Below are 27,999 nucleotides of genomic sequence, written 5' to 3'. Positions count from 1 at the left end.
CGTCTGTGGCATAATATTAATATAATGACTTCGGTCATTTCAAATTCCGACATGCCAATTTGGTGAAGGAACCAATATTTTGCACTACAAATTCAAGAAAGAACAAAGTAAAGGAGACATAGTATTTTGGGAGTAAGCAAGGGAGTCTGTCCTGTGTACCATAGAACTCCAAATAGACTGCTCTGGATACACCCTGGCACACCTCCATCCACCATGTCCTAAACGCGCCCAAACGCAGGACGCCCATCAATCACCGTAGCATGAACTTTGGTGCTTAGAATCTGATTAGCGGGGATAGTCATTATGTCTTGCGATAAGACAACGTAGTCCGCCCGTTTTCCTGGAACGAGGGAACCCAGGCTGCCTTCGGTAAATGAAGCATACGCAGCATCGATTGTCATGCCTAGTGAATGTTTTCCGTATCAGCAGCGCTTATATCTGAGGACTTGCATGGCGTACCTCTTAAGGCTTCTATGCGAGTCAACCGCTGTTCTGGAAACCTGCGAAACATGAATGGGTCGAACGTAAAGTTTTTCGACAAAAAAGCCATACCATCCCGAAGGGCCATTGGGTGATTTTCCTTCAGGAGACAGTCTAGTAACGGCTGCATAGAATCCAGAGAGAGGGTTCATGTCTTCCACAGGGGAGTCAGAGCCAAGGGCAAGTCGAGAACCGTGGTCGAGTAAGGAGCGGAAGGCATATAAACCCTTTACTCGCTCAGGGCCCTAGAAAATGATGAACACTCATAGACGCCAGGGCTCAGTAGTCGCATGGACTCACAAGACGGTCTTCCGCAAACCACATGTCACTGATACTATTCATGACGCATGTCATTAGTGAGCACATTCGGATGAATAGCTTAACATACGCATGTGTAGGTTGAACGCTGGCAATCACTACATAACTACAATTCTACTTCCATTGACTTCGAGAACACTAGAATGCTCACCTCCAAGCTTTCCGACACGTTCCATGTCGGTCTCTGTCAGGATCTGTGCATGTTCTAGGCGAGGCCTGAGTGCTGTTACATTGACTTCCTTCAAAGCGGTCTCGAATGTGTCCAAAACTATACCGTTTGCATAATCCCCGATGGCATGGACATTCTTCCCGACGACAAAAGTAAATGAGGCCTATCATTTTTGCGATGATTAGCACTTACAACTTGCCATCCATCTCTTAGATACTTGGGTATGACATCAATCAAGACTTTAGGGTCCAAACGCATGAATCCTTTCGTGCGGGGATTATCACAGTAAGGCTCGTTCAGCTGAGAGACGTCAGGAAAAATGCATGACTGGGCATGGAGCTTCTCACCGCTGCTCCACCAGAGCGTAAAGCACCTGAACAACTATGCAGTTAGCCTAACAGCTCAATAGTATCACCATCATTTTACCGTCAGCAAAAATCTTGACACTGCGAACGTTTAGCCTGCCATTTCCTGCATTGATGATTGGTTTTGAGAGATTTCCCCAGTAAGGACCGCTTTCCTCGAAGTATCTCATCCCATAAATTCGAACCTATGAGCGGTTGTGAATCACATGGTGACGAGTTCCCATGTGCACGTACGGGAAGATTTCCTGCTGCCGCCTGCCTGCACGAACAATGTCAGATATATTTTTACACGAGAATGATTGGTAGACCTTGTGAAGAACTCCAGTGAAACAGGGCTGAACCCCGCATCATGGATGGAGGTTAAACCCCAGGACAAAGCATCGTTGACCGCAGTATTGAAACGTTTCAGCAAGTCTCGTTCAGTTGGAGCCGGTCTTTTCACCAGGTCCTGGGCGTTGTCAAGAAAGACGCCTGATCATTAGTTATTTTTAAGCCATGCGTTCACAAAAAAAGAAGAGAACCGAGTGGAGTCCCAAATGAATCTTTCACGATGACGCCACCTTCTACTTCCGATGGCCACGGGGAACTCAATTCGAGAGCTTTCTTCGAAATCCACAATGCATGGCCATCTTTGCTTTGTAGGACGACTGGCCGGCCGCGCACTATCGGGTCCTTTTCTAGGGCGTCCTGTAAACAAACTTCAGAGTCGTGCAGTATAGCAACGTGATTTTACGAAGCTCACCGAAGTTGGCCATTCTTCCACTGGCCAAGAAGTGTGGTCCCATCCCCAACCTTCAATAGATTTTGAAGGATCACTGAGTACGTCGTTGTTGTCCAAAATATATTGTCGGATAAGTTCAACTGTTTCTAATTGCAAATTCCCTACTCAGATCGTTCTGGGGGCAAAGTCATTCTCATGCAAACCTTCGATCGTCTTTCCACCTTCGAGAGGAAGTAGCCTATTCGCGCCGTATTCAAGAATGTGTGCATGTGAATCTGAAAGTGTTACAGGTCGTTCAAGGAAGAACGTTTCTTTACTCCGCGTCGCAGCTTACCACTCAGCCCCGGAACCACGATTGAAGATTTGTCCAAATAGCGTATTTGCAGAGAAGAACGACGACGACCTCTAGCAACCCAACGTGTCATGATATTCTCTAGTTGCAAAAAAACATAGATAAGTGCGATTTAGTATTTGTATTGAGCTCATGTGTCTATTTTGACGTACCCAAGGTACCAGTGTCCAGGATAAAAGATCCGTCCACCACAAGGCACTGGACGTTTGATACAGCCTGATCTACAGTGTAAATCCGGGCACCTGAGCGGGAGCAGACTGCATATGAATGCGACAGCGGCGAAGGTTCCTCGGGGGATAGAAACCAAGCCCCCAGGACAGCAAAAAATGTCAGGATCACAAGACAAGAAAAGCCAAACCCAGACAACACCGAAGGCAGTACAGAATCATTTGTGCTGGGCGGAACATTCAGAGAGCCCGTGTCGACAAATTTGCCAGGACCCTGGCGTTTATGCAGCTCGGACATGGCTGGCACAAATGATACCCCTTAGCGAAATATATCAGCGGAATATGCAAAGGGCCACTCCACCTTTTGGTCGTGCAAGCTTAATGATGGAACAATTTCAAGACGTTTTGGTTGATGGGGATGGAAGCCAAGGTCTGTTGACATTTTATAGGAAGCCCGTTGGAATCTCACATGCGGAACGTTGTATTTTACAATTGGAATTTTAACGGCGCACTTGTAACTTCTGTGCCAATAGCGCCTGACGCCCATGAATAGGTGATGATACTGCCCTAACACCTCGGGAAAATGATCCGACTTACGACGTAAACGTTATGGTCACTTCACTACCATGATAAGCAAGTACCTGCAAGTACTCTCAGCGCCAGTCGACGTATGCTGAATCCTCATTTCCGCGATATGCCATTACAGTGTAGGTCTGATATGTATTAAGGTCAGACATTTAGACACTTCACGAAAGAGGTCTTTTGTGACGGGCAATAACATGCATAGCATATATATTGTATAGTCAGAAAGTCCGAGCGGAACACAGAATAAACAGATCCGAGGTGAAAAGAAGGCGAACCTTATTATATTTACATGATGAAAGTATGACATATACGGCAGTGATTCACCGTGAGAACGACACGTTCTGAGTCTCGTTCGACACCGACTAGCTAAGCTTGAGCTTGAAGTGTTACCCTCACTTCTAGCATTTCCGGGAATGCCCCTCAATGGTTTTCTGCGGCAGACAGCTCACCCAATTGTAGCTTCCTTCAATTCTCATAAACTTCTGCTCTATGGTCTAGTCTCTACAATTGCAGTTTCGGCGACCATCGCAAATGCACTCCGATGTCACAGTAATTTCTATTCTGTGGCAATTTATCTTTCAAAGAGTAATAGCAGTGTATTGGTGCGTAGTGCGTTAATTGTGATTCATAATGTGTATCGACACTACATCCAGATCCTTGCGAATTTCGGCCTTCTTGTTGCATTGCTGTGTGGGCAACTCGTGCAACAGATATTCTTTGGTACCCTTCGTCCTCAGGAGGTGGAGGTAGCTCTCATTGAGTTAGTGTTTGATTCTGCGCTTAACGATCACTAGCGTCTATATGACCGTCTTTGGTTCTTCGTCACGGAATCTTTGCTGGCATTCACTATCTTCAGGGATGACTTTGACATTCCATTTGCCTTGATGTTCGGCTTTTTGTTGTTTGTTAGGTCGTTTCACTGGCTTGCTTCGGACCGAATTGAGTGGGTATGTGCCTTCTTTCACCTGGTGCTGCAATGCATTTACTAATAATTTAGATGGATCAACGCCCATATCCCGGCCCTCCCACACTGTTTCATGTTCGAATGACGAGTCTCTTTGTCATACTTTGGTGCATAGACCTATTGATGTTTGCGGTTGCGGTCGAAAGTACGTTGAAAAATGGCATAGGGGGTATGATGATGTTTGCCAGCGAGGTGCGTGTTCTGCATCCTCCATTAATCTATATTCAATATTTCTTTCAGTACGCCATTTTGATGGCGAGCGCTACGAATACTACCGCAAAGTATTGCGTTTGCGTTATCGATTTGAGACGCGCAAGACAAAGGGGTGGCGAGAATGCGCCTCCGTGGCAGAATAAAAGCATGTGGGTTTTCTATATCGAACTGGTTACCGGTGCGCAACATCCATATCGATTCCAACCCTTCGTAAACGATTTTTAGATTTCTTAAAACTTACCACGTACCTTCTATTCTTCCTCCTTATCGTGGCATTCTATGGATTGCCGCTGAACATCATCCGAGATGTTTATCTCACCGGGCGGTCGTTTGTGACACGATTGCGCGCGCTTATCCGATATAGAGCTGCCACTCGCAACATGGATGAGCGCTACCCTGACGCGAGCGAGGAAGAAATGTCGGCTATGACAGATCGAACTTGCATTATCTGCCGCGAGGAGATGTTCATTCATAGCGCCTCTGGGAATCGGGAAGAAGATTCGGGCTCGAACCCTGCACAGCAAAATTCTGATGGCCCCAACACCACACCAAAGAAGCTGCCATGCGGCCATATTTTCCATTTCTATTGCCTTCGATCCTGGCTTGAGCGCCAGCAAAGCTGCCCTACTTGGTGCGTTGATTCATATCAGGAATTTTGAAATAGCTGATGTTATATTCTCCTGGCAGTCGACGCAGTGTACTTGAGAATCCCGCGCAAGAACAGCAGCGTGCTGTGGGTCCTCAGCTAGGAGTTATACCTGGACAGCCAATTAATTTTGGCAACCCACTGGCTCCAGGAAATCAACCGCAGGCACCGCGCAACGTTAATAATCCACGCCCACTAAACGCAGTTGCTCAGGGGTGGGTGCCCGGGCAAGCACCAGGCGTCGTCATTCAATATAATATCCAGTACCAAGGGCCACCGCCTTCACGAGACGCCACTCAAACCACAACTACTCCACAGCCTGTGCCTCGTTTTCCTGGATTCACTGGCCTCGATGGACAATGGCGTCACTGGGGTATGGATCCCCGATGGTTTGGTAATGATCCAGCCATTGGAGAAAGGACCCCTCCTCAGCCAAACGCAAAGCCTTCGGGTGCCTCAGACCAAGGTGACTCACGGCCGAATCCACGAGAGGCTGCCGCCGCCGCCGCATCCCAGCGATTTGGAAACCAGAATACCCAGAGATCTAATGATGAGGCACCTGCACCTAGCAATGACACACCTGCTGTCAGGCCTGGTTTTGGTGAGGCGCTTGAAGTGTTACCTTCTGATGCCAATGGCTCTTCTGCTATGCCGAATTCAGGCTTGGAAATACCTTCTCTCATACCATTATCCGCCCATGAAATTCCTTCGCTAATAGGTACATTACGCGGCGCTGACACGCACATGTGGCAGCCAATCCCACCATCTGTAGTACGTCCGCCAAGTTTCAGCGCTTCCGTCACCGCGGAAACCGTTCAGACGCCATTACGTGGGCTGCCACCCAATTTGACAGATGAGCAGCTAATGCTCATGGATCAAATCACTCGGGAAGCCATCGACGAGAGACTCAGGATACTCGAGGGTGTTTCTGTTGCAGTTAGTCGTTGTGTGGAGGATCTCACTCGGGTACGAAGCGCTTTGCCAGATTCTAGCAACACACCGTCGATTTCAACTGTGACGCAATCGCATGATAATCCACCCTCCCCTGGCACTGCAGAGCCTATGTAACGTACTTGTACTGTCGTTACACTGTCGAATAACATCCTGGCTATCTGGAATGTTGTCAATTTATTTATGCTTGGTACTTAATATATTCAAATGTTCAACAGGAGCGCTTCAGCTTTGCGCTTTACAGTTTCGGTGTCCACATTTGATTTATCTACTTTAGAGTAGAAGATCTTGTATACTTGCCCAAGGATTTTGCGTGAATCTCCATCGAGTGTTGTCTCAGCAATCACCTCGTTGAGAACGCGGTCAATATCCGCTTCTGACATCAAAGGGGGTAAGAAAGACGTAAGAATGTCTGCTTCACGTTGTTCCTTTTGTGCTAAATCAGGTCTGGAAGCCTTGATGAACTGACTGGCGGAGTCATGCTGCACATGAAAACATCAGTGGCGAATGATATGTGATGAAATTCTGAACTAACACTTCGTAAGGTGGCTTTCCGTAGGATCGCGCTTATAGCGGAGGATGACACAAGCGAACCAGCTGACTTGTCAGCAGCATAAACTTCCGAGAGAATGGACTGCATCATTAGGCGCCTCGGGAGTTAGCACCGACGGCGTCACTGTTGCGGATAAAAAGCTCACGCGTAAAGTCGTGGAAGTGGTTGAATCCTTGGTCTAATAAACGAGTGAAAGTGTTTCGTTGGCAGGATCGTGTCGATTCAACAGGATGGTTACCTTCATAGCGGTCTTGACTCCGGACAATAGTTGTTGGCGAATATCTGCATAACTTTTTGAACCTGATGCATGCTTGAATTTGTGGCTAGATGTTTGCTAACCTATAGCTAACCCTGGAACTGATGTGGCAGATAACGCGCGTGACATTCTTAGCATTTTGCAATGCGGTTGTCTCAATGAAAGAGCTGCGATGATCATGATGACGATCGTCGACTAAGTTGAACAAGAAAGTGTATTTTGAACGGGATATTATTTCAAACTCCGCGCTAAGGCAATTGAACTAGCACTTATTGTAGACGCGCGCCTAGGCAGTACCAGGCCACGGTCGATCTGATGCGAGGGGGGTTGTGAACCTTGCTCAAGTCGGTTCTTGTATTTACAAAAACTCGACGAAGACTCGCGTGAGCCTCGGAATTTACCTACCTGTATCGAAGTTGATACTTCTCAAATCGCCAGCGGAAAACCTTCCTCCCCCAAACCTTCGCTTCTTCTTTCTCTTGGAATCCTCAATCTACTTGCGGACTAGTAGGCATCTCTATATGTGTAGTACGCTCCAGAACTTTTTGCGTTGCTGAATTTGAATATTTGAGGGGCTGCCTGCGGGCAAAACCTTTTCAGAAATTGATCATGGAGTGAAACCACTTCAAGCCTGTAAATAACAATATTTTCCCCAATGTCATACCCTATGCCACCTCCAAGACTAAAAGGGGCGCCATATCAGCTCATCGGTGATCGGATGGTGTTCTAAATCATTGGAGTATCATCGAAATATCGGTGTGTTCCGGACAACTTCACACCCTAATCGATTGAGACAGTCAAGTCAGTGGTCACACTCACATCATCTTTGATTCTTCTCCGACAAGTTTCAAATAAGTCGACTAAGTTCAGGCGTTCCCGCGCAGTCGAGATGCCTTCTCGGTTTCACTTCAAAACCCGATCAGAACGATGACGACAATGGCAACGTGATGTTAATATTGAGCTAAGGTTAAGGGCCTCGTGCGCGAAGTTGATGAAGGCGTAAGTTTCTTACCATTCATATTTGTGGTATGTTTTCGTTTGGTCATGGACTTTGAATCCTGACCCGGAACTTACAGTATTCACTCGAAGACCACTGCGTTGAATCGATGAATTACGATCGGATATCCGACCTTGCAAGGGAGGAGGTGACCGGTGATCTCTTGCATAGTCCTATGTACACAGAGCGCATTGCTCAGGGGACGCCGCTACTATGTATAAATACGGTCATATGTACTGTAAGTACATCGGCTGCGTTGATCGTACCGGGCCATGCACCAGGCCCGCTGCTCCACGTCTGATATCTTCAAGCGCCAGATTAGCGTCCCGACCACGTCTCTGGGGCCCTTTGACCATCTTGGGACTGGTTTCTGGCGCCCTGGTCGTGTTCTATGGCATGGAAGAACCCCCTGGCCGATGGAAAAGACCGCATCAAAGATTTCAATGCTAGTACCACCGAATTCTAGAGTTTACTGGAGGAACGATATGTGAGAGTGCCTGTCCAAATGTTTCTTGTGTTGTGTAGTCACAGGATGGCCCAATCCTTATCATTTCTTTTCTCCGAACGAAAGCATAATATATGGTAGTTCTCGGCCCGTTCATACACAAAACGAGTTACATATTCAGCAGATTCATTCTTCAACACCACTTGCACTTATCATGGATTTCGAAGGTGATGTGCTAGGCTACTGGGGTCGAAACATCATCACGATGATCTCCTCAAAAAGCTTCCCTCCCACTTCGCATTCCCGCCGCTACCTGGACTTCCCGGTGGTCGTCATCCGATCCCACAGCTACCTGTGCTCCCCAAGGATGGCTATGGCGAGACGGGCACAGTCGGAATTTTAGGCGCAGGAATTGGTGGTCTATATACCGCCCTCATACTAGACTCGCTGGACATCAAGTACGAGTTTCCCGAACGGTAAAAAATACAATTACTACATATGTCACTCATTCGATGCTACTGCGCCAAATATACTTACCATATAACTTCTTGGCTTTTCCGCCGACTAGGATGTTGGCGCCATGAGGTACCCCCTGCCGAAGAAGGACGCTCAAGGCCGTTACAAGCTTGGCGTTATGAAGCGCGTATGCGAGTTAATCGACTACTCGAAGCTCGACGACAGTAATTTTAGGGTACCTCTAAAGTCCAAACTCATTGATAACTAATTCACGGCAAGGGCAAGAGGATCTTTCCTTTACTTCAACAAGGAACGTTACCGAGTCTGATACATCGTCTCCTGGGCCTGACTTCCACGCCCGGGAGATGGGTGTGGAGTCTGAGTACGTCGCCATGGAAGTCGAAAAGATGGTTGGCGACATCGTTGAGCCATTCGCCCGCATGCTCATGAATGATTTAATGCAGCAGTCCCACAAGGGCTGGGACGCCACGAGAAAGAATGACGTATACTCGCTTCGCGCCTACATGTCGTTCAAGTACATTCCCAGCGTTAGTCTCGAATTCTCGCCCATGCATCTTGCCACCAACGTTATCAACTGGTGTGAGACATTCGACGAGAGCACCAGCTGGTATGACCGCAGTTTAACTGAGATACTTCTTGAGGCGCTGGCATTCGCGAAGGCCGGGCCGCAGACCTTTGGGGATGTGGAATGGAAGTGTTTCAAGTAAGTGCACCTGCTGGCTCCGGACTCATCTTCTCGTACTCAGAGACAGTTCTCAAGTTCAACAAGAGCGTGATGAGCATCTCTGAGGGTTCCAACGCCATGAAGGTTTCTGTGTGGGGCGAATTTAGCCCGCGCACATATTCGCACGTTATATCGACTATCCCTCTGCCGGGCCTCCGGACGATTGATCTTTCCGGTGCTGTGATGCAGAGAAATGCATTGCGTAAGCTGCAGTATGATTCTTCAATCAAGGTCGGTCTCCGCTTCAAATCAGCGTGATGGACGGACCGGTTCGGTATCGCAGGAGGCCAATCATTTACCGACCTTTCCATTCGAATTGCTGTCTACCCCTCTGACGGAGTGGATTCTTGCGCGCCGTCCGCGGTGCTTAACGCGAGCTACTGTTGGACAAATGACGCAGAACGCTTGGGACCACTCATCAACACCGGTAAAACAGAGTACAACGAGCAACTGAAGGAAATCGTGTTGCGCAATCTCGAAGAAGTCCACAACATCCCTTTTAGTTTCTCACCGGATCAGCACGTGGATACGCATGCATGGGACCGGAACCACAACCCGCTTACCATGGGTGAGTCTATGAATATTGATGTTAGCCAATGGTTATTCACTCCCTCTGCTACAGGTGCCTTTGCGTTCTTCGGGCCCGGAGATTTTCAGTATTTATATGCGTCTCTCACTGTACCAAATCACAACAAGAGGTTGCATTTCGCTAGAGAGGCCATCAGCACCCGCCATGCGTGAGTGAAACGTAGCTGGGGTTTTTCGGTGATTACACATGTAACCTGCAGATGGGTCGTCGGAGCGTTGGATAGCGCATGGCGCGCAGTGTATGAATACCTGCTCGCTTGTGGACAACCTCAGATCACTATTAAGATGTACTTCGAGCTGTGGGGCAGGAACATTGAGTAGGCATGTCCATCATCCAAGTATGCCGATGATTAAGAGGATGAGGATCCGGTGAATACCCTACTACGAGTCCACATGGGATGCACGTATGTTGGGGAAACATGTGAGGAGGTGAAGTTCTGAAACAAGAAGTAGTAGACTGGACGATCGATGACTAGTGGATTGCTCCTAGGAACTGACTTCCTGTATTTGCCCGTTAAGTATTGGTTGGACTGAAGCGCTGAACCTTCGGGGATTAATAGTCGATCGTATCACTCATGCGTCGCTGAAGATGGAATCCTGGTTGTAGAGAATTGTAAGCACGACTTCAAAAGGTCCTGTGCACAGCCACCAACCGTCTATGGTTATGTACCACAATCTCTAAATCTTTCACTTTATAAGTCTTGCGTATATACGAGATGCATAGTTCTAGGCCCGTGGAACCTGATTTCCCTTCCCCTGGGACGTTTGTCTCGTCCATTAAAGAGTCTTGCCGGACTGTGACAGCGACCGCACATATCAAGGTGAGCTTTTTGACGAGTACATATTGCTCCTCCGTATTCCGCTCTGTATTTGTGTTTTTCTTCACCCATCTATATTCATTGTTGTCCTTGCGATCTATCGCATCAATTTGGCATCGATCTACTACAAATTTCTTCCTGCGAACAACCTTTGACTGGTTGACACGTCAGGTCGAAGCTGCCGCTATCAAGCGTCTCCTAGAATCTCCATCTTTTCGATCCTCATTTCATCGTGTCTCAAGCTCTCATGGGCTCGCATTCCCCCTCAAGTTCCCCTCGATCTTATCAGAGCTAAACTTCCTGTCTGTTCTCTCTCTCCTCAACTTCGCTTCTGGCTATCGAGTGCCACTTCACGAACAAACAGGACGAGGAGCTTGGGATAATATACGGGCATTCACGTTCTCTCTTTATCTGTCTTCTGCAACAGGGCAGGGAGATTTACTTTCTGCGAAAGGCATGAAGACAATGAGTGAACAGCAAGTCGCACAACATATGGGTGTCACGATCCACGTCGAACGGCCTCATGAAAAGATCTCCGGTGTCACGGTTGGCGAACTTGGCGGACCGATGTATGAGTTAGTGAAACTGATCAGCTCAACTCTCACCGAGACGGGTCAAATCCTGGAGGCTTCAGGCTATTCAGATTTAGGGAGCCTTGTTTTGGAGAGCTTGAAGGAAGGGGCAAAAGCAGATCCTAACGCAAGTCTTGGAATTGTGCTTGAGAGGGTGGGTTGCGATTTTTCCCATCACAATCATCGAATAATCAACTATTTTGAATTAGCTCGTCAGAGCTATTCCAGCTTTCCGCGACATGGCGGTTGTCAACGGGAAACGTGAGTGGACGGCTGATCATAATTAAGATTGTTCTCGTGCTCATCAAACTTTCAAAGCGGTGTACTGCTTCAAAAAGGCACTTTTTCTGATCCATGCAGTAAAGATTCGTTTTGGTTCTTCCCCTTCGCCACCATTTCCCATCCCCAGCACAGCTCAGGCACCGGTTTTCACCGATAATGTTTTGCCGTCCCTTTTGGTCCATTTGGGAGTTTTGGACCTGAGCGGCGCAACATCTCACGAACTTCATAAATTGTTTCCTGGTGCCGAGAGCGAAGATAAGATTAACGCACTCCTGGCTTTGCCTCCTGAGGTTTCACAGGTGGTTGCGCGAGATACCAAGAAAACACCCCCGAAGGATGGTCCTGTACTCACGAAGGAGCAGGCCTATATTTTGCGTGCGGCTGCGGTACATGCTTGCGAGAAAATAGTCGAGTATGCGAGGGGCGAGGGACAACTCAGTGAAGAGCAAAAATGGCTGAAAGATATTACATTGCCTGAACTAGATATCTGGTTGTGGGCCGTAGCCAAAGACCGACCAGATTACAGAAAGCTGGAGAGATTTGTCTTGCGGGGTACAGTATTCTTTTAGTTGCTTCTTTAACTTAGAAGCATGACGACCCACTTGGTTACTATGGCACTATGACAAATACCCAGACGTCGGAATCAGAGATTAATAATGGATGGAAGACCAGGGAGCTTCTGGAGACTTAGAACTCGTGTGTGTTCGTGTGTATCGACAAGCGATTATCTGATAAGTCCCTCTCGCAATCTTTCACACGGGTTAACCTTGAGAGGCCGCAACATCCAGAGGCATAATCTTTGTCATAGTAATATTGTCATCCAGAATCAATCGTGGGTCACCGGGCGTTGCTGAGACACTGGCAGGTGTCCATGGAAGTCTTAGTCATTGGGTGCTATAGAGATTCAGCAAGGCCGCCTTATAAAGTGCTTGAATACGACATGAAACGCTCAGGCCGAGCCAGGCCGCTGATCGCGTGCAGTCCTTGCGTAAGCAGGTCCCGATGAGGTGACGCAGGTTGACATCTTGATTGATGATCAAGCGGGAAACAGCAGTGACAGGAGATGATCAAACGAACAGCCCCTGCGCAGAAGGAAGTGTTCCTCAGGATATCCAGTGCAAAGATGGGAATATATGCCTCGTCTAATCTGTACCAGATGACATTTTGAATTAGGTGTGAACGGTCCCAGAGATCAAGACTGTTGTGAGAAGAATAGCAACACGTTCGATGTGTAAATAGTGTATTGTGCCCAGTGGCGATACTGGTCAGTGCTGGAAATGAAGATCATGTCTTGACATTGCCATCGAGAGACGTATCAGCCGCATCAGGGTGGTTGGAACCTTGGGCATCTGAGTTGTCTGGGAGACTTGGGAAGTAAGCATCGGGCAAAGGAAGCGGACAAATATAAAGTGCAAATGCATTAGGAATCAAAGGATATAACTTCCCAGCTGCATTCGCCTAATAATTCCCGGATATATATTTCAAGGACAATTGCTGGCGGCCTGAAATGTCTGAGGAGGTTGAGACGTATTCCACTCCACCAACTTCGCCAGCGGACGGACCAGAGTACGATATGGCCCAGTTACCTACAGAGAACGTGATTCGACCATCGTTATCCAGAAGAAACAGTCGGCCCTCCCTATTATCGTCGCTATCGTCACTGTCATCACTGCATACGAATATCATCTGGCATCATGACGTTGTTGTAGAGCAGCAGTCGCCTGCAACAGTAGCAAAGACGCTGGCACGGCTAAGTCCAGGATGTAATAATCCCACAACGGCAGTTCGTCGTGACTTCATTGTGGCACCTCCATCTATCGAATCTCCCAGATCAAATTCAAGCTCAAGCTTAAGCTGCAGTCCCAGTACCACTTCACCGATATCAATGCCCATCGATCACAGGAATCTATCCGCAAAGTCACCTTGTTTCGTCCATTCTCATCTAGATAAGGGAGCCTCCCTACAAGACTGGCTCGAAGTCCATGCAAAGGAGAACGAGTTAATCGGATCAGACGTCGGCGTCGCCAGGGCTCTTCAGCAACGTCAACACACCGTTGAGTTGCCTTGTCCTGATGGGGGCAGCCATACGCTCTCGGAAGATGACGAGTCCGATTCTTATGGCGGCAACCTGACGAAACAGCTGGCGGAAACAGCAGTTGGGGTTCGTGAAATGAGCAAGCAGCTCGGTGAGTGATGTCCTTATCCTCAGTCCTTCCATCTACTCATCAATACTTCTCCTTCAGGACGTGCTCGAATAAGGTCCAATATCCAGAGTGTCCTCATCGTGACCAAGGCCAGGGATAACCGCCTCATTAAGTTGACGCGCGAGCTTGCATTGTATCTGATGCTCAAACCTCGTCAAGGGGGTCGGGGCCTCATTGTGTAAGTTTTTGAGCGTTGTATCATGCACGATGATTTACAAGTCCTTCAACAGCTATGTAGACCATCAACTGCGCAACTCAAGAAGGTTCGATGCCACAGGCATTCAGAGAGATCATCCAGAATTGTTTGAGCCTCTCCCACGAAGACGGTCGTCTAGCAGCAATTCTCTCTCTTCCTTATCATCGTCATCCACTCAGCAAGATGACTTTAACGGACACCAGGAAGGTCAGCTACGGTACTGGACCAGTGACATGTGTAGCCATAGTCCACATCTATTTGATTTTGTCATCACGGTAAGCAGCTTACCCTGCTTGCATCTCGTTGAGATTCCTAATTTCGATTCTTAGCTTGGGGGAGATGGCACTGTTCTTTTTACATCATGGCTCTTTCAGCGAATTGTTCCTCCCGTTCTCCCTTTCGCACTCGGCTCCCTTGGCTTCCTCACTAATTTCGACTTCGCTGACCACCAAGCGGTTGTAGACTCAGCCATTGACTCCGGTATTCGTGTCAATCTACGCATGCGATTTACGTGTACAGTCTACCGTGCTGTGTTCGACAAGGGAAAGTGCCGCAAGGCTGTGAAAAAGGGTGAAACAGGTGAAATTATGATGAAGGACGTCAACAAAGGAGGGTGGGAGGCACTCGAAGGAGGTTGGTCTGGCGGTTTTACCAGCTTGGAGGGCGGCAAGTGTTCAAAGGACAAGGAGATCATGTGCTTCACAACGAGACCAGTCGAAACGTTTGAGGTTCTCAATGATCTCGTGGTGGACCGGGGACCCAGTCCCTATGTCAGCTTGCTTGAATTGTTTGGTGCGTCACACTTCCCTACAATTTGGGTATTTGTTTATCATTCTGAAGGTGACGAACACCATATGACAACCGTGCAAGCCGATGGGCTTTGTGTATCCACGCCCACCGGTTCCACTGCTTATTCCGTAAGCTTCTCACCAATGCTAGTCAGTTACCGATATTAACTCTTTCTCTCGGTGTAGTTATCTGCCGGAGGGTCCCTGGTTCACCCTGAGATACCCGCAATCCTCATCAGTCCCATCTGCCCTCACACGCTATCCTTCCGTCCCATGCTTCTTCCCGACAGCATGGAGCTTCGAATATGTGTCCCATACAATTCTCGTAGCACAGCTTGGGCATCTTTCGACGGCCGAGGACGTGTAGAATTGCAACGTCTGTCACTAGATATCACCTTTTCATTCAGTCGCTTACTTCTTTTCGCAGAGGGTGATCATATCAAAATAACCGCTTCCAAATACCCTTTCCCAACTGTTTGTGCGGATAAACAGTCAACCGACTGGTTCCATGCCATCTCACGAACCCTGAAGTGGAATGAACGCGAGCGTCAAAAATCGTTTGTCGTAGTCGAAGAGGGCCCATCACGGAAATCTAGCACAGGGAAAACCAGGAGTCCTGAACAAATGAAACAAGATAACATGTTGGACGCAACTCTGGAGGATGAAGAGGAGGATGAGACAACGTCTGACGAGGAAGATGACAAGTTCGACATTGATGACTCATCTCCTGAGGCTTCGACGAGGGGAGGCAATACCATCCATATTCCCAACGAGCTAAAACCCAGAGAAGCTGCAGTCGGTCTCGCAAAAGCCCGCGGGGAAGCGGGCTCCCAGACGGATGACGATTTACTCTCGACACCAGAGTTGGCTGCGTTTGCGCTCACTCAAGGACGTCGGCTCAAATTCTCTCGTTCGGCTAAATCTCGTTCGCGCTCAAGATCAGGTTTGCGTTCTGGCGTTGATACTCCAGGACGGTTCGCTGGACCCGCACACCGTCCGCCTCATATTAGTGCTCATCACATTGACCATCAATTAAGGACGCCATCCCCCGCACTCTCAAATTCCTCGGATGACTCGTTGTCGAACATGGACGCCGCTCAGCGCGGCGCTCGTGATGATATATATTCTCGAGAGCAATACTTGAGTGCTCGTAGTCGCATTCCCAAGGACAGAGAATTTGACGACAATCTTCAGACTCCTACTATGTCAGATACACTCGCGGGACGCAGAAACCATCATAGAGTCGATTCGAGGGATTACGACCAACATCATCCACGTGCCTTTGCTGTCTGGGGTAATGACGAGTCTGACAGTAATGCAAGTGACAGTGATGCCTAATCATTTGTTTCTCATCATTCTTCTGCCTCCTTTTCTTCGTTTTCTTCTCTAAATTAACAATCTTATCATACCCAGTCATTTTAACCCATGAAACCAGATACTTATGTACGCATGAATCACTACTGTACCATCATTTGTATGCATTCGTACATTTCATGCATGTTAATTATGGATTTTCGGTCACGTGGGGTTTGATTGACGCGCTTGTGGTTCCAATTTCCAACTTCATGATCATCGCTCGTTGCTGTCAGCATTCGGCTTGTGCGTGCAGCTTCTACATACTTTCCCGGTCCCCCTAAACTCTTCGAATAGCTGTGCGGTGCCCAGAGACGTCTTCCCATTGGATCCACAGGCCCTGGTAGCCTCATTGCTGTTCATGACAGACGCCAGTGGTAGACACCTTACCACATCACGCATCAACCGTTTGCTGAGACCTTTGCGCAACAAGTGCTTGAGTTTGAGCAAGTTCTTAACCACCACTCGACATAGTGCCTCTCGCAGCGCGTCCTTGTCGCATAGTCAAGACTGGCCGCTCGAATCTCCTGCACCACTTGCTCTCCTTCGGCAACCGCCCTCTGCCACTAGAGGGAGCTTGCATTTCGACAGAGGTTTTGCAGAAGACCTGGAGCTTTCTCGCTTGATATACGCACTATGCGATGCATTTCGATGTCTCCTCCAGGTCACGCACGGGACGGTGCCAGGGGAGCCAATCCCCAGCTTGGCAGCTATGTGTTGTTTCGTAGTCGGAGAAAACGTTCCGCTCAGTGGCGTCGGCAGGCGTGACGGCCAAGAGGAAGTTGTAGATGAAGATGAGCTGATGAAAACCGTGGATGGCATCTACGACGCAATTCCAACCTATTATCGAAGGTGAGCGGGCCTGGTCATGCATCTACGCGGTCTCATTGTCCCACCTGCAGACACTCGATTGCGTCTCATGCGCTTTTCCTTGTGTTGGAAATTTGTCCACACCACCACACGCTTGCCAGCACTCTTCTAGACATCTGCTTGTCTTTTGGTCTAGTCCACGAATCCCGTCGTTTGCTCGCTGTAATCCTTGAAAATGCATTCCTGTCCACGACATCTCCTCCTCCAATCACACACCCAGGCCATGTCTCCTACCTAGCTGATCTTCTCGCTAAATGGATATCCGGAAACAGCAACATAATCCCCTCCAGCACATTTCCACTGTTTTCGGTCTCAACGTTTTCGCGGGCGGTTATTGATGTCCTAGCTCGTTCAGACGTCTCTTTATGGGCAAGCAAAGCGGTCTCTAGGTTCGCTCGCAGTGTCGAGGTGCTCGACATCGACTCGTTTCTTACCCTCCTGGATTCTTTGGTTGAAACCATACATAATTATCATACTGCGTGTCAGTCTGGAAAAGGGAAGGAGAAGGAAAGCCCAAATATTGTGGTTATCCGCGACTGCTTGCATGATTGGATGAACAGGCTGTTCGCAGTCACTGCTAGTGCCTCTGCAGCACTCACAGATCGATCCTGCTGTCCCGAAATGGACTCCGTCGTTATGTTACTCGATCGATGTCGACGCTACGGAATGCATACCTTGAGGCTGGACTCTTCCCCTCAACTTTCTCAAGCTGAACTTCCTGACACGATCACGATCCTCGCCACACACCTTCACGTTATATATTCACTGGCGGATTATGATTCATATCTCTTGCATCTGCTTCGTGAGGTTTCACCTATTCCTACAACGTTTACTCCTCTCGTTGAGCATATGTATCGGAGTTCCGCACAAGATTTTATAACGTCGCTACAACAATCCTCGTCGGCTTTGCGGATTCACGATTTACTCCAGCTGGATGCCTCCCTGTGGGCTTGTGCCCTCCGTGTCTTCGAGAGCACCCCGAAAGGCACCTCCAAAGAGATGCAGAGAGTCAAGCTTCTCCTGATTGATGCCGTAGACGAGGCTGAGCGGCGGTTATTTGGAGCTGGTCCATCCGACAGCAGCCCAGCTGTTCGTCTACCAGGACAGAGCAAGAGATCCCGCCACACGCACCATCGTAGACCGAGTGGAGAATGGGAGTGGGAGGAAATGGTTGGCTGCTGGATCCGGAAGACGCCTGCTCATGTTCAAAAAAAGCGAAAGAGTGTCCCCGTTGTTTTGCACGAAAGCCCTATTTTCATCAAACGTTTGTTGCGAAGAGGTGCTCATCGATATGCGACCAAGAGCTCATCTCGTGTCACTGTTCCACTTAAGTCCGCGAGGTCCGCATTGGGATCCACCGCATCCAGGGCTTGCCATGTACTTTCTTCGCCTTCCTCCCGGGGAAGCGAAAACTTTGCGGAAGACTCGAATGATTGTTCTTGGTGGGGTGGAGACGACGAGAAAGAGAATCCAATGCCAAGTTCACCCGTGGCGGAACGTCGTCCAGCACTCAAACCACGCCACTCTAATTTCTCTTCAATTCTGGCGGACGCGCAGAAAAATAGGGTCAATCTACGTGGACCTAAACCTCCTAAAATCAGCGTCTTGTCCAGTACCAAACAATCCAGGCCTTCGTTATCACGGAAACTGTCCCTCTATCCACCTGCAGCTGTGTGGGCTTCTGATGACTCTATGGACTTGTTCGCGTGTGCAACTTCTCCAGCTAGATCATAGTTTTGATTGTTTTGCGACGCTCGTTGCGTATTACTTTATTGTAACGAATTGTATTGCAATTTGAATATCCAGACAATATTGACAATTTCGTGATCGTGGCCTCACGTGCTAAAAATCAATCTTACTTGGATCGTGGCTTTGTCTTGCACTTAGCTTAGATTTATCATGACATCAAAAAGCAAACCTCTTCCTCTTCATGACACCCTACGTGATCTTGCTCTTCTGCGAGCTTCTTCTGTAGACCTCTCTGGTCTGATTGCTGACGACACGACGCCTTCACAGTCCGAGTCAAGAGGGGTTGAAGGAGTCGATGAGTCCACAACACAATCATACGCGTTCGTGAAAGAAGCGCGGACGGCGTTGAGAATGCACAATTCAGGAGAAGCGCAAAAGCAAGCGACAAGGATTGAACAGGTTCAAGAGGAACTAGCAGACGTGTTGAGAAGTTTGTCGGATTGAGGTATGTAAGAATCTACGCCTGAGAAGGTCACAACTCTCGTCACTGACGTTGTCTCGAAGTACGCGTAGCTGGTCGTGTCCTTTTGAAAGACATTATACGTCGTCCATTCAGTGACCTTGTCACCCGTCATCGATCATCGTTGAACAATTCAATGAAGTGCGCTAGCTTCGTCAGTTTAAGTGGTTGTTGTAGGTCATACAATGTATGTACGTGCGAGGGAAGAGTCTATGCACCATGGTAGCAGTAGTGGTAAGTCCAAGACGATACTAGGATTGATTTTCGCCTCTATTAATCTGCTGCGCTACCTGCTGAGCGACTTTTTTGGTCATTCCACATCGTTTTGTGAGGATCCCGATGACATCCGTCTTCTTGGGACGTCCAGCGACGAACTCCACGAACTTGCTAATGAACGAAGCAAGCCATCCTTGCCCTCCGGTCCACCCTTCCACCGATGCGTTGTAATGAGCCCGTACAACATCACGGAGTATTCCCCGCGACTCCTCATACTTGTCTCTGTGCCTCCCGTCGAGAAGATTCGCCGCAGTTATGCATGCGTGTCCTACGAACCGGATGTTATGCTTCTCCAAGTGGCCCTTATTCCGCGTGTACCAGTCTTCCATGTTTGTCTCTCTTTCGAGGTTTGTGACGACTAGCGCGAGCGGCACTTTTTCCTCGCAGAGAAATTCGAAGAACAGCCTATAGTTGCTCTGCATGGTTGCCGTGACTCTGCCTCCGCGTATACAGAAGAGCAAGAGGTCGATACCTCCACGCTCTCTCAAGGTGTTGATGAGGCCATATGCGTTTGTAATTGCGGAGAGATACTCTTTGGTTTGTAGACGGGGCTCCTCGAGGCCGACCGTGTCAAACACCTGGTATTGAGTCCCATCTTCGAAGGCCATTGAGTACTCCGACCAATGCAGAGTGCAGCGGTGAGAGTCGGACGATGTGTGCGCAATGTCTCGCCCGGCCATGAGGTTTATGACGGAGCTTTTGCCCGCTCCTGTCTCTCCAAAGATCACGATGTTCACCCTTTTCTATTAGACGATGGGGGCATTTCTGTGTTCAGTGATGTTCGACCCTTGGATATAGCACTACCCATACCTGTGTATGTGTCGATTCCATGCTCTTTGCAGCCAATTGCCCCAGAATGAACCTATTTGAGTACTGGTATAATCATAGTCACGCGAAACACGCTTTCTTGGTGCGTTTTTCATGATTTTTACATTGTCCTCATGTTTAGACGCTCGAGCGCTCAACAGGGGAGGCAGCTAACTTCTAGCAGCTATCTTAGGTCATTAGCACCTTGTTCCCTATCTTTCGGCGACACTTAATATCTGAAATTGCAGCGAATGACAGGGTTTATGTACGTAGACGGACATGCACAAGCCATGCCCATCATGCGCCATCTGAGAAGCAGTCTAGCTGCTATTTCAATCCTCGCCACGTTTTGATATCGAAGCTTCAGGTGTTTCCTGGATCTTGCTTTCTAATTAATGCTCCCGCATTCCAGCCTTAATAGTCCGGACTCCGGGTACAGGGTGCAACACGTTGTTCTGGCCGTGTCACGGAGCAAATTACTTTAAACGTTCAGCAGCCGTTATCCATCTCTTCAATGATCTTACTGGTTCATACCAAGCGAGGTAGGCTCATGCGCATCTCTTTTTGAAGTCTGGACTAATTGGGTACAACCCACTTACTGGAGAAGATGTCTGACAGTCACGGCTTCAGAGACACGACAAGTGCGGAAGACATAGGGAGTACAGATCCACAACAGGTTCGTGATCTGCGAGCTCGGTCGAACGAATGCGGTTGATCTTTCCTATAGGAAAATCAAGGTCGACCGCGTAACGTGGTACTCTACGGGGAGAGTGGAGTGGGCAAAAGCTCGCTCATCAATCTCATCGTGGGCCGTGATGTAGCGAAAACATCTCCTGACGCCCTCGCATGTACTGCTACTCATGCTCCATATGACGTGACGATCGGCGGGCAATGCTTCAGGCTGTGGGATACAGCAGGTATGCGTTCTTTCACACTGAAGTTGGTGGCCAGAGCAGCTTGTTAACATGTCGTCAGGATTAAATGAGGGCTCAAAGGGCACAGTGCCTGCGGCAGTGGCTGAGAAAAACTTGACTGCATTCCTCCGTGGCCTAAACCAGGAAGACGGTGTCCATCTTCTTATATATTGCGTGCGCGGAACGCGAGCCACGAAGGCTCTGCGGACCAACTACAAAATATTCTCGGCAGTCATCCGTGATAGCAAAGTGCCCACCATTGTCGTGGTGACGTGTCTTGAAGACTTCCGTCCGGTGATGGCAGATTGGTGGAACAGGAACAAGGACCAGCTTGCGATGTTTGGAATGCATTTCTCTGGATATGCTTGTGTCACAACTTTGAAAGATGAACCCACGGAGTCCCCGGATATTCGCCAACGTCGTGCACAGTCATACGATGAGGTTTGCAGGACTATTCTAAACCATTGCTCGCAGACTCCTCACAGGACGTGGGGCATTGGTATCAAAGATCAGCGAAGCTTCCTCTCTAGTTTACTGCAGAAATTAGCTCGTTTTGTCGGAGCACCCAACCGTGACCAGGACGACTTATAAACTTTGTCGTAGCTGATTCCAGTTCTGTGAAGTGGACTGGACATTGGCCCACAGTATGATTGTAACTTACCCAATTCTTTTGTACTTACATCACGCACGACATGTCATGTACTACAACGTCATGACTTGATGACTAGACTGGAGTGCCCACTGCATTGCCGATAAGTATGCAGGCATCAAAGATGTTACTGCCCTGATGGTGTAGAACGTTAGGTCGCAAAGGGAGATAATTCCGCCATTCGACCCAAATTCCGCCCCCAATAAACTCTGGTAAAGGTCTGGAGCGCTGCAGGGCACTAGAAGCAGACCTCCGCCTTCAGCCGCACCTCGCTGTCGAGATTGTCCCACCCATCACCGCAATTTCAATCCATTCGGCCCGGGTAATGATCGAGACAGGGTTGCCGAGGCTTGATAGAGCGCCAGTGACGAGACGCATGTTCAAGGCGACCACTGCTTCTGTGCTTGCGTGAATTTTAGTGTGCAAGACTAGAGGGACAAACAAGTAAACGGCGCAGGGTACCTGAGATCACAACGAACGAAATAGTATGTAAATACTGGACTCCTTCGTAAACAGGATGGTTGAATGTGACTAGTAGAACATACGTAGAACTAGGAAGGATAGTTCCTGCTACCTCCAGGTAGTGAGTTCAGCTAAGGTGCTGTGTTTCTTCAGTTGACAGTCGGGACATGAAAGCAGTTGGTACGATAGGGAGAGGCTCCACACGATTATTCTGAAACGTGCATCTTAGAGAGCGGCGGTAGGGGTGAGCCATGCTAGGAAGGCTGCTAATGTTACGAGCACCTGGGAAGGAGAGACCGTGAGTGAGATAATAGTGGAATGCGAGTCGTACTGATTAGTGTGTCTGAAGAGAGTTATCGAATGCAGTACGATTGGTGAAGCGGTAGATCTGACTTTTCCAGACCGCGAGAAGCAAGAGTCAGACTCGGAGGGACGGACCCACTAAGCATACTGAGGTCGCGAGTAAATTGGCCAGAAGAATAATAAGGATGACCTGAAATTGACTGAATGATGAGTACACGGCTTGTTATACATCACTAATACGAGGGTTAACGTTCAGATCTCAGAGCTTGTAAGAAGACGTAAACAGCTGCAGAAAGTACTGGAGAAAAGTAGTAGTTCTTTGTCCATTCAACGCAAAGGTGAGAGATAAATATTCATAATCCATGACTCGGAAACGCTCGACTCTGCTAGCAGACTCTGCACCCGAGTCCCCTCCACTATGCATATCATAGGGTTGGAATGGGGAGACGCCAACAAAGTTCAAGTACGAAGATTAATCTCGGCACTTGCCGGTGCAGCCCCAATTGCATTAATCTGAGTCTGCCTCTCGAAACTCAGTCTGACTAGCTACATACCCGCATGACTCAAGCCGCAGCTTCTGATTCAATTGTCTAAAGTTATGTGTCCTGCTTTCAGAGCCTTGGGGGCTGCTTCCTTGGTGTCGAGTATCATGCAGCTTAGCCACTTTCAAATCATTTTCAGGCTACATCATTAACTGTTGTGAGTACCGTATTACCTCCTTGGCACAAGCGTCTCAATGGTGCGGATCTCTGCCGCAATGATCGTAACGGCATGGTAGAAGTGGCCGCCAATCAAGAGTAGAGCAGTAAGTGGTCGTGATCTGTAGATGATACGGAAATAGCCTCTGAGGATGATTTCTTGCCAGCGAACAAACAGCGAACCGTTCGAGCAAGACTGCTCGTCATCCGCCGCAACTGCCATGTCCATAGCTTCATGAAGGAAGCGTATCTGATGGCGAGGCTTCCTCGGGTATTATCTACCTTCATTCGAGAGCCTTATCTCGTTATTAATATCAGTTGCGGAGAGCCTTCTGTCCGCCTTATCTTTTGTGAAACATTCTTCAAGTTTTAGACCTCGATATCATTTTACCCTCGTCCAATTCCATACGACATGCCGCATTGGACTGAACTTGTCGCAGACAAGAAACAGAGGCAGTTAAAGTCCATTCCACAAGACTGGCTTGTGACTTCGCCTCCGGACTCCATTCTGGACGTGACTGGTTTCCCGGAGACGTGCGGCCTTCTGAATACACGAGAAATCGAGATCACGAATGCTTCGGTGGATTTTTTGTTGGAGAAACTTGCGTGTGGCGAATGGACGGCTGTAGATGTCACCACCGCATTCTACAAGAGGGCGATTGTCGCCCACCAGCTTGTGAGCCAATATGTATGGACATTTCCTTGACGATATTGTATTAACCAGCCAATGAGGTCAATTGCTTGACGGAAATCTTTGTTGATCGTGCATTGGCCCGTGCGGCTGAACTAGACGATCACTTGAAACAGACAGGGAAGGTCGTCGGTCCCCTCCATGGGCTGCCAATCTCTCTAAAGGACCAAATATGTGTCAAGGGACTAGAAACTACTATGGGCAAGTAATGATCGATGATCCCCTGGGCCTAATGAATTATGAATCGCTGGTCTCAGGCTATATCTCGTGGATTGGGCGGTACGCAGAGAAAAACGCAGTGCTGGTCGACGTTCTGATCGAGTGTGGAGCTGTGCCATTCGTCCGTACCAACCTTCCGCAGACAGTCATGGTGAGCGTACTCCCCTCAATATTATTTAGGCTGCTACTCGGGGGCTAAAAATGTCATCAGTGGCCGGAATCATTCAATAATATCTTCGGCCGAACGACTAACCCATACAACCGTTCTCTGACCCCGGGTGGGTCATCAGGAGGAGAGGGTGCGTTAGTTGCACTTAAAGGAAGCCCTTTGGGGGTGGGTTCTGATATCGGGGGGTATGAAAGCTGGGTTTTGGAAGTGACGTCGGAACTAGCCTTCTGACGCCCTCTCGACAGTTCTATACGCATTCCCTCTTCATTCTGCGGCCTATACAGCCTGAGACCGTCATACGGGCGTGTACCGTATTGCGGCGCCCTCAACTCACTCGAGGGCCAAGATTCGGTTCACTCCGTATTCGGTCCTATGACGAACAGCATCGGCGGCGTCAAAGCCTTCATGAAAGCTGTTGTCAATACTAAACCATGGCTCAAAGACCCTCTGGCGGTTCGGAAGAAATGGCATGAAGACGAGTACAATCTCGCAGACCATGGATCTGGCAAGGATTTGTGCTTTGCAATCATGTGGGATGATGGTGTTGTTGTGCCCCACCCGCCTATCAGGAGGTCTCTGGAAGTCACCAAAGCGGCTCTTGAGAAAGCGGGTCACAAAGGTTTTTCCCATATAGCTCTTGCATTGAATTTACTCATTTAGCGGTAGTTGTGGACTGGAAGCCCATCAAGCACAGGTTGCTTGCGGATACAACGGCAAGGAGTTATGACTTTAACTATGCCGCCTATTGACCTAGCAACGCCATGCAGCGGAACATCTGGAACGCCGCTTCTGCCGAGGACTACATGATCACGACTTCTGTTACAGGGGAGCCAATAATTGCAACAATGGAGCTAGACATCTCAGATGTTGCGGCAGCACCCTTTCGTCCGAAGAAGATGGGTATCACCGCATACCAGCTCTGGCAAGCGCAGAAGCTGCGCAAAGATCTTCGGAAAGAATATCTGGACCACTGGGAAGCAACTGCATCAGAGACTGGTACAGGACGGCCTGTCGATGCTATCATCTGTCCAGCCTCATCGTATACAGCAACTCCCCATGGGAAGAATAGGTCAGTGTCTTTACATTTGTGGAGTCTGGGACTATTGACGAGACACAATGCACAGGTACACTAACTACACCACTGTTTGGAATGCGCTTGACTATCCCGCTTCGACTTTCCCGGTGACCGTTGTCGACCCCATTCTCGATGCGAAGAAGCCTCGTCATACTTTTTACGACGACTTTGATAAGGGCGTTTACGAAATGTGTGAGTAGTCTGCCCAGCACTCATTGATTTTTTGATGGGCCGATGATTGGTTTAGATGACCCGGAGACATTCAAGAACGCACCTGTTTGCTTGCAACTCGTCGGTCGGACTCTGGAGGAAGAGGCGGTCATAAAAATGACCGAAATTGTCGATATGGCGCTGGCAGCTGCCAAATAAGGGTAGCTATCGAGACAGTAATGATGAACAACAAATCACTCAATTTATACCTTAAGCTTGCTCCTGTACAAGCGATAACTTTCGGTGTGGTCGGTTTGACATCGGAAGCGCGTCTGAGCAACTTTGGCGCAGTCCACTTCGTGATTGCACCCTGCCTAGTCCTACTACGTGCGCGGGAGTTTATGATACACTTCAAGCTGTAGCCGTGTGTGAGTTCGGGATTATGATACTAGGAGATTGCTTTTCGCCGCGAGTGGTTCATTCGTGTAGAGCATCACACAGTTGGCACTCAAGATTAAGTATCGATAGATCTTGAAAGCCACTGCATATGTATGTCCTTGGCACTTACATGTACACCATGCAAACTTCGACGTTCGAAGCTTGTATCCTCACACGCATCTCTTTTTGATCCCTCAGCGCGGCTGCGGCAGCATTCAAGGTCATGAAATAGATAGATTCGCGAGTAAGTATTACATATCGGCAAGGACAAAGTCTACAATCGGACGAGCATAAGTTATCGAAGAGGGAAAGTCAAGGCTACTACTCTTGCTTGATCATGTCAGCCAACTGCTTTGCGACCTCTCGAGAAACACCGCAACGCTTCGTGAGATGAGGGACAAGATCCCTCCTTCTCACATTCGAACTACCTGAAATCAACTCCTTCGACCTACGCATCAACGAGACGAACAGGCTGTCCCCTCCTATCCATGATTGCTTCTGACCGTCAGCAGTAATTTTTTTGACAAGGTTGCGGATCTTGACGCGCGATTCTTCATAAAGGTCTCTGTGTCTGCCGTCCAATCGATTCTCGGTGGTAATGCACGCATGACCAGCGACCTGGATCTGATATTTGTCGAAGGTGCTTTGGTTTCTCACCCACCAGTCCTCCATCCTTTGCTCTCTTTCGAGGTGCGTGATCGCAAGAACGATGGGAACCTTCTTCTCACAAAGGAATTCGTTAAAGAGCCAGTAATTGCTCTGAAGCGTGGCTGTGACTCTGCCGGCGCGAACGCAGAAGAGAAGCAGATCAATGCCGCCTTGTTTATCCAATTCCTTGACGAGCTTATAAGCGTTCTCGACAGACTCGAGGTATTCTTTGATTCCCAGTTGCGGTTCTTCGAGCCCGATGGTATCGAAAACTTTATACAAGTCGCCGTCGAAGCCGATGGGATAACCTTGCCAACGGAGCGTACAACGCTGCACGTCTCCTAGGTCTTCGGGAGCTATGAGCTCCTTCCCCGCCAAGAGGTTGACGAGGGAGCGTTTGCTCGCCCCTGTTTCCCCAAAGATTACGATATTTTTCCGCCCGGTGGCTTCCGCTGCCACTGGGCGATTCTGCGGGTTCCAAGACCAGCATTTTTGAATGAATTTCCAGTGATCGTCAAGAATGTTGTTGGGACGCCTATGTCCGGCTCTATTCGATAGCTCAATCGAAATTTGATGGGAATGCTTCTTCTCTTTCCATGGTACATCCCCCGAGATGATCTGTGTGGTGAAAGCTTAGCAAAGAGCTACACAAAAAACGGAAAAGATCATACAAAGAACATGACACCGCCAAATGAATAGACATCGCTCTTGAAAGTAGGTCTTTCAGGGTCACGCTCGATTCCAATCACCTCGGGCGCACGCCATCGAGAATCCAAATTGCGGGTCATAGTCATTGTAGACAACTGTAAGTCTGCGTCCCCCGGGACCGCCGCGAGACCAAAATCGGTGAGGCGCGGTCTCCCCGAACCATCTATGAGAACATTCACCTGAGACATATGAATAAATGCCACATCCACGAAGGACGATCTTACATACAGGATGAAGGTCACCATGAACGACATTCTCCGAGTGAACTTATAGGGTCAAAATAGAAATAGGTTTCAAACTTGTGAAAAAATATCTTTTGGCGGGCTGGTACATATCATAGAGGGTATCGATAGGATGGATATGAGCCAACAATTAAGAAAAACGGCGGTTGGATCGTGGAGATATGTCCAAAATACTGATATTTGAGCCAACCTCCCATATCACAATAATGCTGACCTCTGGAAGGTCTGGGACCATTCCCAATCGATTCACAGGCCTCAAATACCTTAGGAGCAATGTTTGCAGTATC

At 48.6% G+C, this 27,999-nt stretch overlaps 13 protein-coding genes across 13 annotated transcripts; 9 read left to right on the top strand and 4 right to left on the bottom strand.

Moving 5' to 3' along the window:
- Window positions 1-58: 58 nt before the first annotated feature.
- On the bottom strand, window positions 59-3,094 carry EDB91DRAFT_1120447 (amidohydrolase family-domain-containing protein). The gene is made up of 17 exons (XM_041318191.1): window positions 2,934-3,094; window positions 2,558-2,872; window positions 2,388-2,486; window positions 2,257-2,328; window positions 2,075-2,199; window positions 1,854-2,019; window positions 1,641-1,803; window positions 1,567-1,591; window positions 1,394-1,517; window positions 1,315-1,340; window positions 1,160-1,267; window positions 950-1,103; window positions 869-896; window positions 781-814; window positions 553-725; window positions 460-500; window positions 59-403 (listed from the first exon to the last, which is right to left on the bottom strand). Exons 2-17 carry the CDS (start codon window positions 2,868-2,870, stop codon window positions 219-221), a joined length of 1,836 nt encoding a protein of 611 aa, XP_041179299.1. The 5' UTR covers window positions 2,871-2,872; window positions 2,934-3,094; the 3' UTR covers window positions 59-218.
- A 476-nt stretch (window positions 3,095-3,570) lies between these two features.
- Window positions 3,571-6,297, top strand: EDB91DRAFT_1269589 (uncharacterized protein; the record flags this gene model as incomplete). Its single annotated transcript, XM_041324554.1, has 7 exons — window positions 3,571-3,759; window positions 3,811-3,903; window positions 3,952-4,104; window positions 4,155-4,313; window positions 4,362-4,512; window positions 4,560-4,965; window positions 5,022-6,297. 7 exons carry the CDS (start codon window positions 3,571-3,573, stop codon window positions 6,046-6,048), a joined length of 2,178 nt encoding a protein of 725 aa, XP_041179298.1. The 3' UTR covers window positions 6,049-6,297.
- EDB91DRAFT_1049906 (Yqey-like protein-domain-containing protein) lies at window positions 6,135-6,571 on the bottom strand (the record flags this gene model as incomplete). Its single annotated transcript, XM_041313498.1, has 2 exons — window positions 6,135-6,413; window positions 6,467-6,571. The coding sequence occupies 2 exons, from the start codon at window positions 6,569-6,571 to the stop codon at window positions 6,135-6,137; spliced, it is 384 nt and encodes a 127-aa protein (XP_041179297.1).
- Window positions 6,572-8,762: 2,191 nt separating this feature from the next.
- EDB91DRAFT_1345683 (uncharacterized protein) lies at window positions 8,763-10,555 on the top strand (the record flags this gene model as incomplete). Its single annotated transcript, XM_041325854.1, has 6 exons — window positions 8,763-8,862; window positions 8,918-9,355; window positions 9,412-9,585; window positions 9,667-9,951; window positions 10,006-10,120; window positions 10,172-10,555. 6 exons carry the CDS (start codon window positions 8,763-8,765, stop codon window positions 10,290-10,292), a joined length of 1,233 nt encoding a protein of 410 aa, XP_041179296.1. The 3' UTR covers window positions 10,293-10,555.
- A 59-nt stretch (window positions 10,556-10,614) lies between these two features.
- Window positions 10,615-12,359, top strand: EDB91DRAFT_1120426 (uncharacterized protein). The gene is made up of 4 exons (XM_041318190.1): window positions 10,615-10,792; window positions 10,961-11,515; window positions 11,571-11,622; window positions 11,680-12,359. Exons 1-4 carry the CDS (start codon window positions 10,688-10,690, stop codon window positions 12,210-12,212), a joined length of 1,245 nt encoding a protein of 414 aa, XP_041179295.1. The 5' UTR covers window positions 10,615-10,687; the 3' UTR covers window positions 12,213-12,359.
- Window positions 12,360-13,216: 857 nt separating this feature from the next.
- Window positions 13,217-16,169, top strand: EDB91DRAFT_1050050 (uncharacterized protein; the record flags this gene model as incomplete). Its single annotated transcript, XM_041313506.1, has 7 exons — window positions 13,217-13,829; window positions 13,887-14,025; window positions 14,078-14,318; window positions 14,373-14,835; window positions 14,884-14,960; window positions 15,018-15,207; window positions 15,259-16,169. The coding sequence occupies 7 exons, from the start codon at window positions 13,217-13,219 to the stop codon at window positions 16,167-16,169; spliced, it is 2,634 nt and encodes an 877-aa protein (XP_041179294.1).
- Window positions 16,170-16,545: 376 nt separating this feature from the next.
- On the top strand, window positions 16,546-18,281 carry EDB91DRAFT_1050091 (uncharacterized protein; the record flags this gene model as incomplete). The annotated part of the gene is made up of 2 exons (XM_041313508.1): window positions 16,546-17,036; window positions 17,087-18,281. Coding segments are annotated over 2 exons (1,686 nt in total), but the record flags the coding sequence as incomplete, so codon positions are not given.
- A 637-nt stretch (window positions 18,282-18,918) lies between these two features.
- EDB91DRAFT_1120420 (uncharacterized protein) lies at window positions 18,919-19,635 on the top strand. The gene is made up of 2 exons (XM_041318189.1): window positions 18,919-19,248; window positions 19,308-19,635. The coding sequence occupies exon 1, from the start codon at window positions 18,954-18,956 to the stop codon at window positions 19,245-19,247; it is 294 nt and encodes a 97-aa protein (XP_041179292.1). The 5' UTR covers window positions 18,919-18,953; the 3' UTR covers window position 19,248; window positions 19,308-19,635.
- Window positions 19,506-20,274, bottom strand: EDB91DRAFT_1120418 (uncharacterized protein). Its single transcript, XM_041318188.1, has one exon. The coding sequence runs from the start codon at window positions 20,217-20,219 to the stop codon at window positions 19,515-19,517; it is 705 nt and encodes a 234-aa protein (XP_041179291.1). The 5' UTR covers window positions 20,220-20,274; the 3' UTR covers window positions 19,506-19,514.
- A 679-nt stretch (window positions 20,275-20,953) lies between these two features.
- EDB91DRAFT_1080273 (P-loop containing nucleoside triphosphate hydrolase protein) lies at window positions 20,954-21,851 on the top strand (the record flags this gene model as incomplete). Its single annotated transcript, XM_041315204.1, has 4 exons — window positions 20,954-21,022; window positions 21,074-21,263; window positions 21,322-21,701; window positions 21,735-21,851. 4 exons carry the CDS (start codon window positions 20,954-20,956, stop codon window positions 21,849-21,851), a joined length of 756 nt encoding a protein of 251 aa, XP_041179290.1.
- Window positions 21,852-23,693: 1,842 nt separating this feature from the next.
- On the top strand, window positions 23,694-26,070 carry EDB91DRAFT_145297 (general amidase). The gene is made up of 10 exons (XM_041326225.1): window positions 23,694-24,048; window positions 24,105-24,264; window positions 24,321-24,433; window positions 24,494-24,636; window positions 24,697-25,070; window positions 25,118-25,164; window positions 25,219-25,520; window positions 25,576-25,718; window positions 25,774-25,897; window positions 25,952-26,070. Exons 1-9 carry the CDS (start codon window positions 23,785-23,787, stop codon window positions 25,893-25,895), a joined length of 1,668 nt encoding a protein of 555 aa, XP_041179289.1. The 5' UTR covers window positions 23,694-23,784; the 3' UTR covers window positions 25,896-25,897; window positions 25,952-26,070.
- EDB91DRAFT_1120399 (uncharacterized protein) lies at window positions 25,774-26,288 on the top strand. Its single transcript, XM_041318187.1, has one exon. It carries the CDS (start codon window positions 25,916-25,918, stop codon window positions 26,096-26,098), a length of 183 nt encoding a protein of 60 aa, XP_041179288.1. The 5' UTR covers window positions 25,774-25,915; the 3' UTR covers window positions 26,099-26,288.
- A 147-nt stretch (window positions 26,289-26,435) lies between these two features.
- EDB91DRAFT_1335289 (kinase-like domain-containing protein) lies at window positions 26,436-27,724 on the bottom strand (the record flags this gene model as incomplete). The annotated part of the gene is made up of 3 exons (XM_041325483.1): window positions 26,436-27,380; window positions 27,434-27,649; window positions 27,695-27,724. The coding sequence occupies 3 exons, from the start codon at window positions 27,722-27,724 to the stop codon at window positions 26,436-26,438; spliced, it is 1,191 nt and encodes a 396-aa protein (XP_041179287.1).
- Window positions 27,725-27,999: the final 275 nt, after the last annotated feature.

This window comes from Suillus paluster (genome assembly GCF_016628075.1).
Source record: "Suillus paluster strain FC165 chromosome Unknown EDB91scaffold_14, whole genome shotgun sequence".
Lineage (NCBI taxonomy): Eukaryota > Fungi > Basidiomycota > Agaricomycetes > Boletales > Suillaceae > Suillus > Suillus paluster.
The sequence above is the reverse complement of the archived record's forward strand: the minus strand, read 5'-3'. Positions and strand labels throughout refer to the sequence as shown.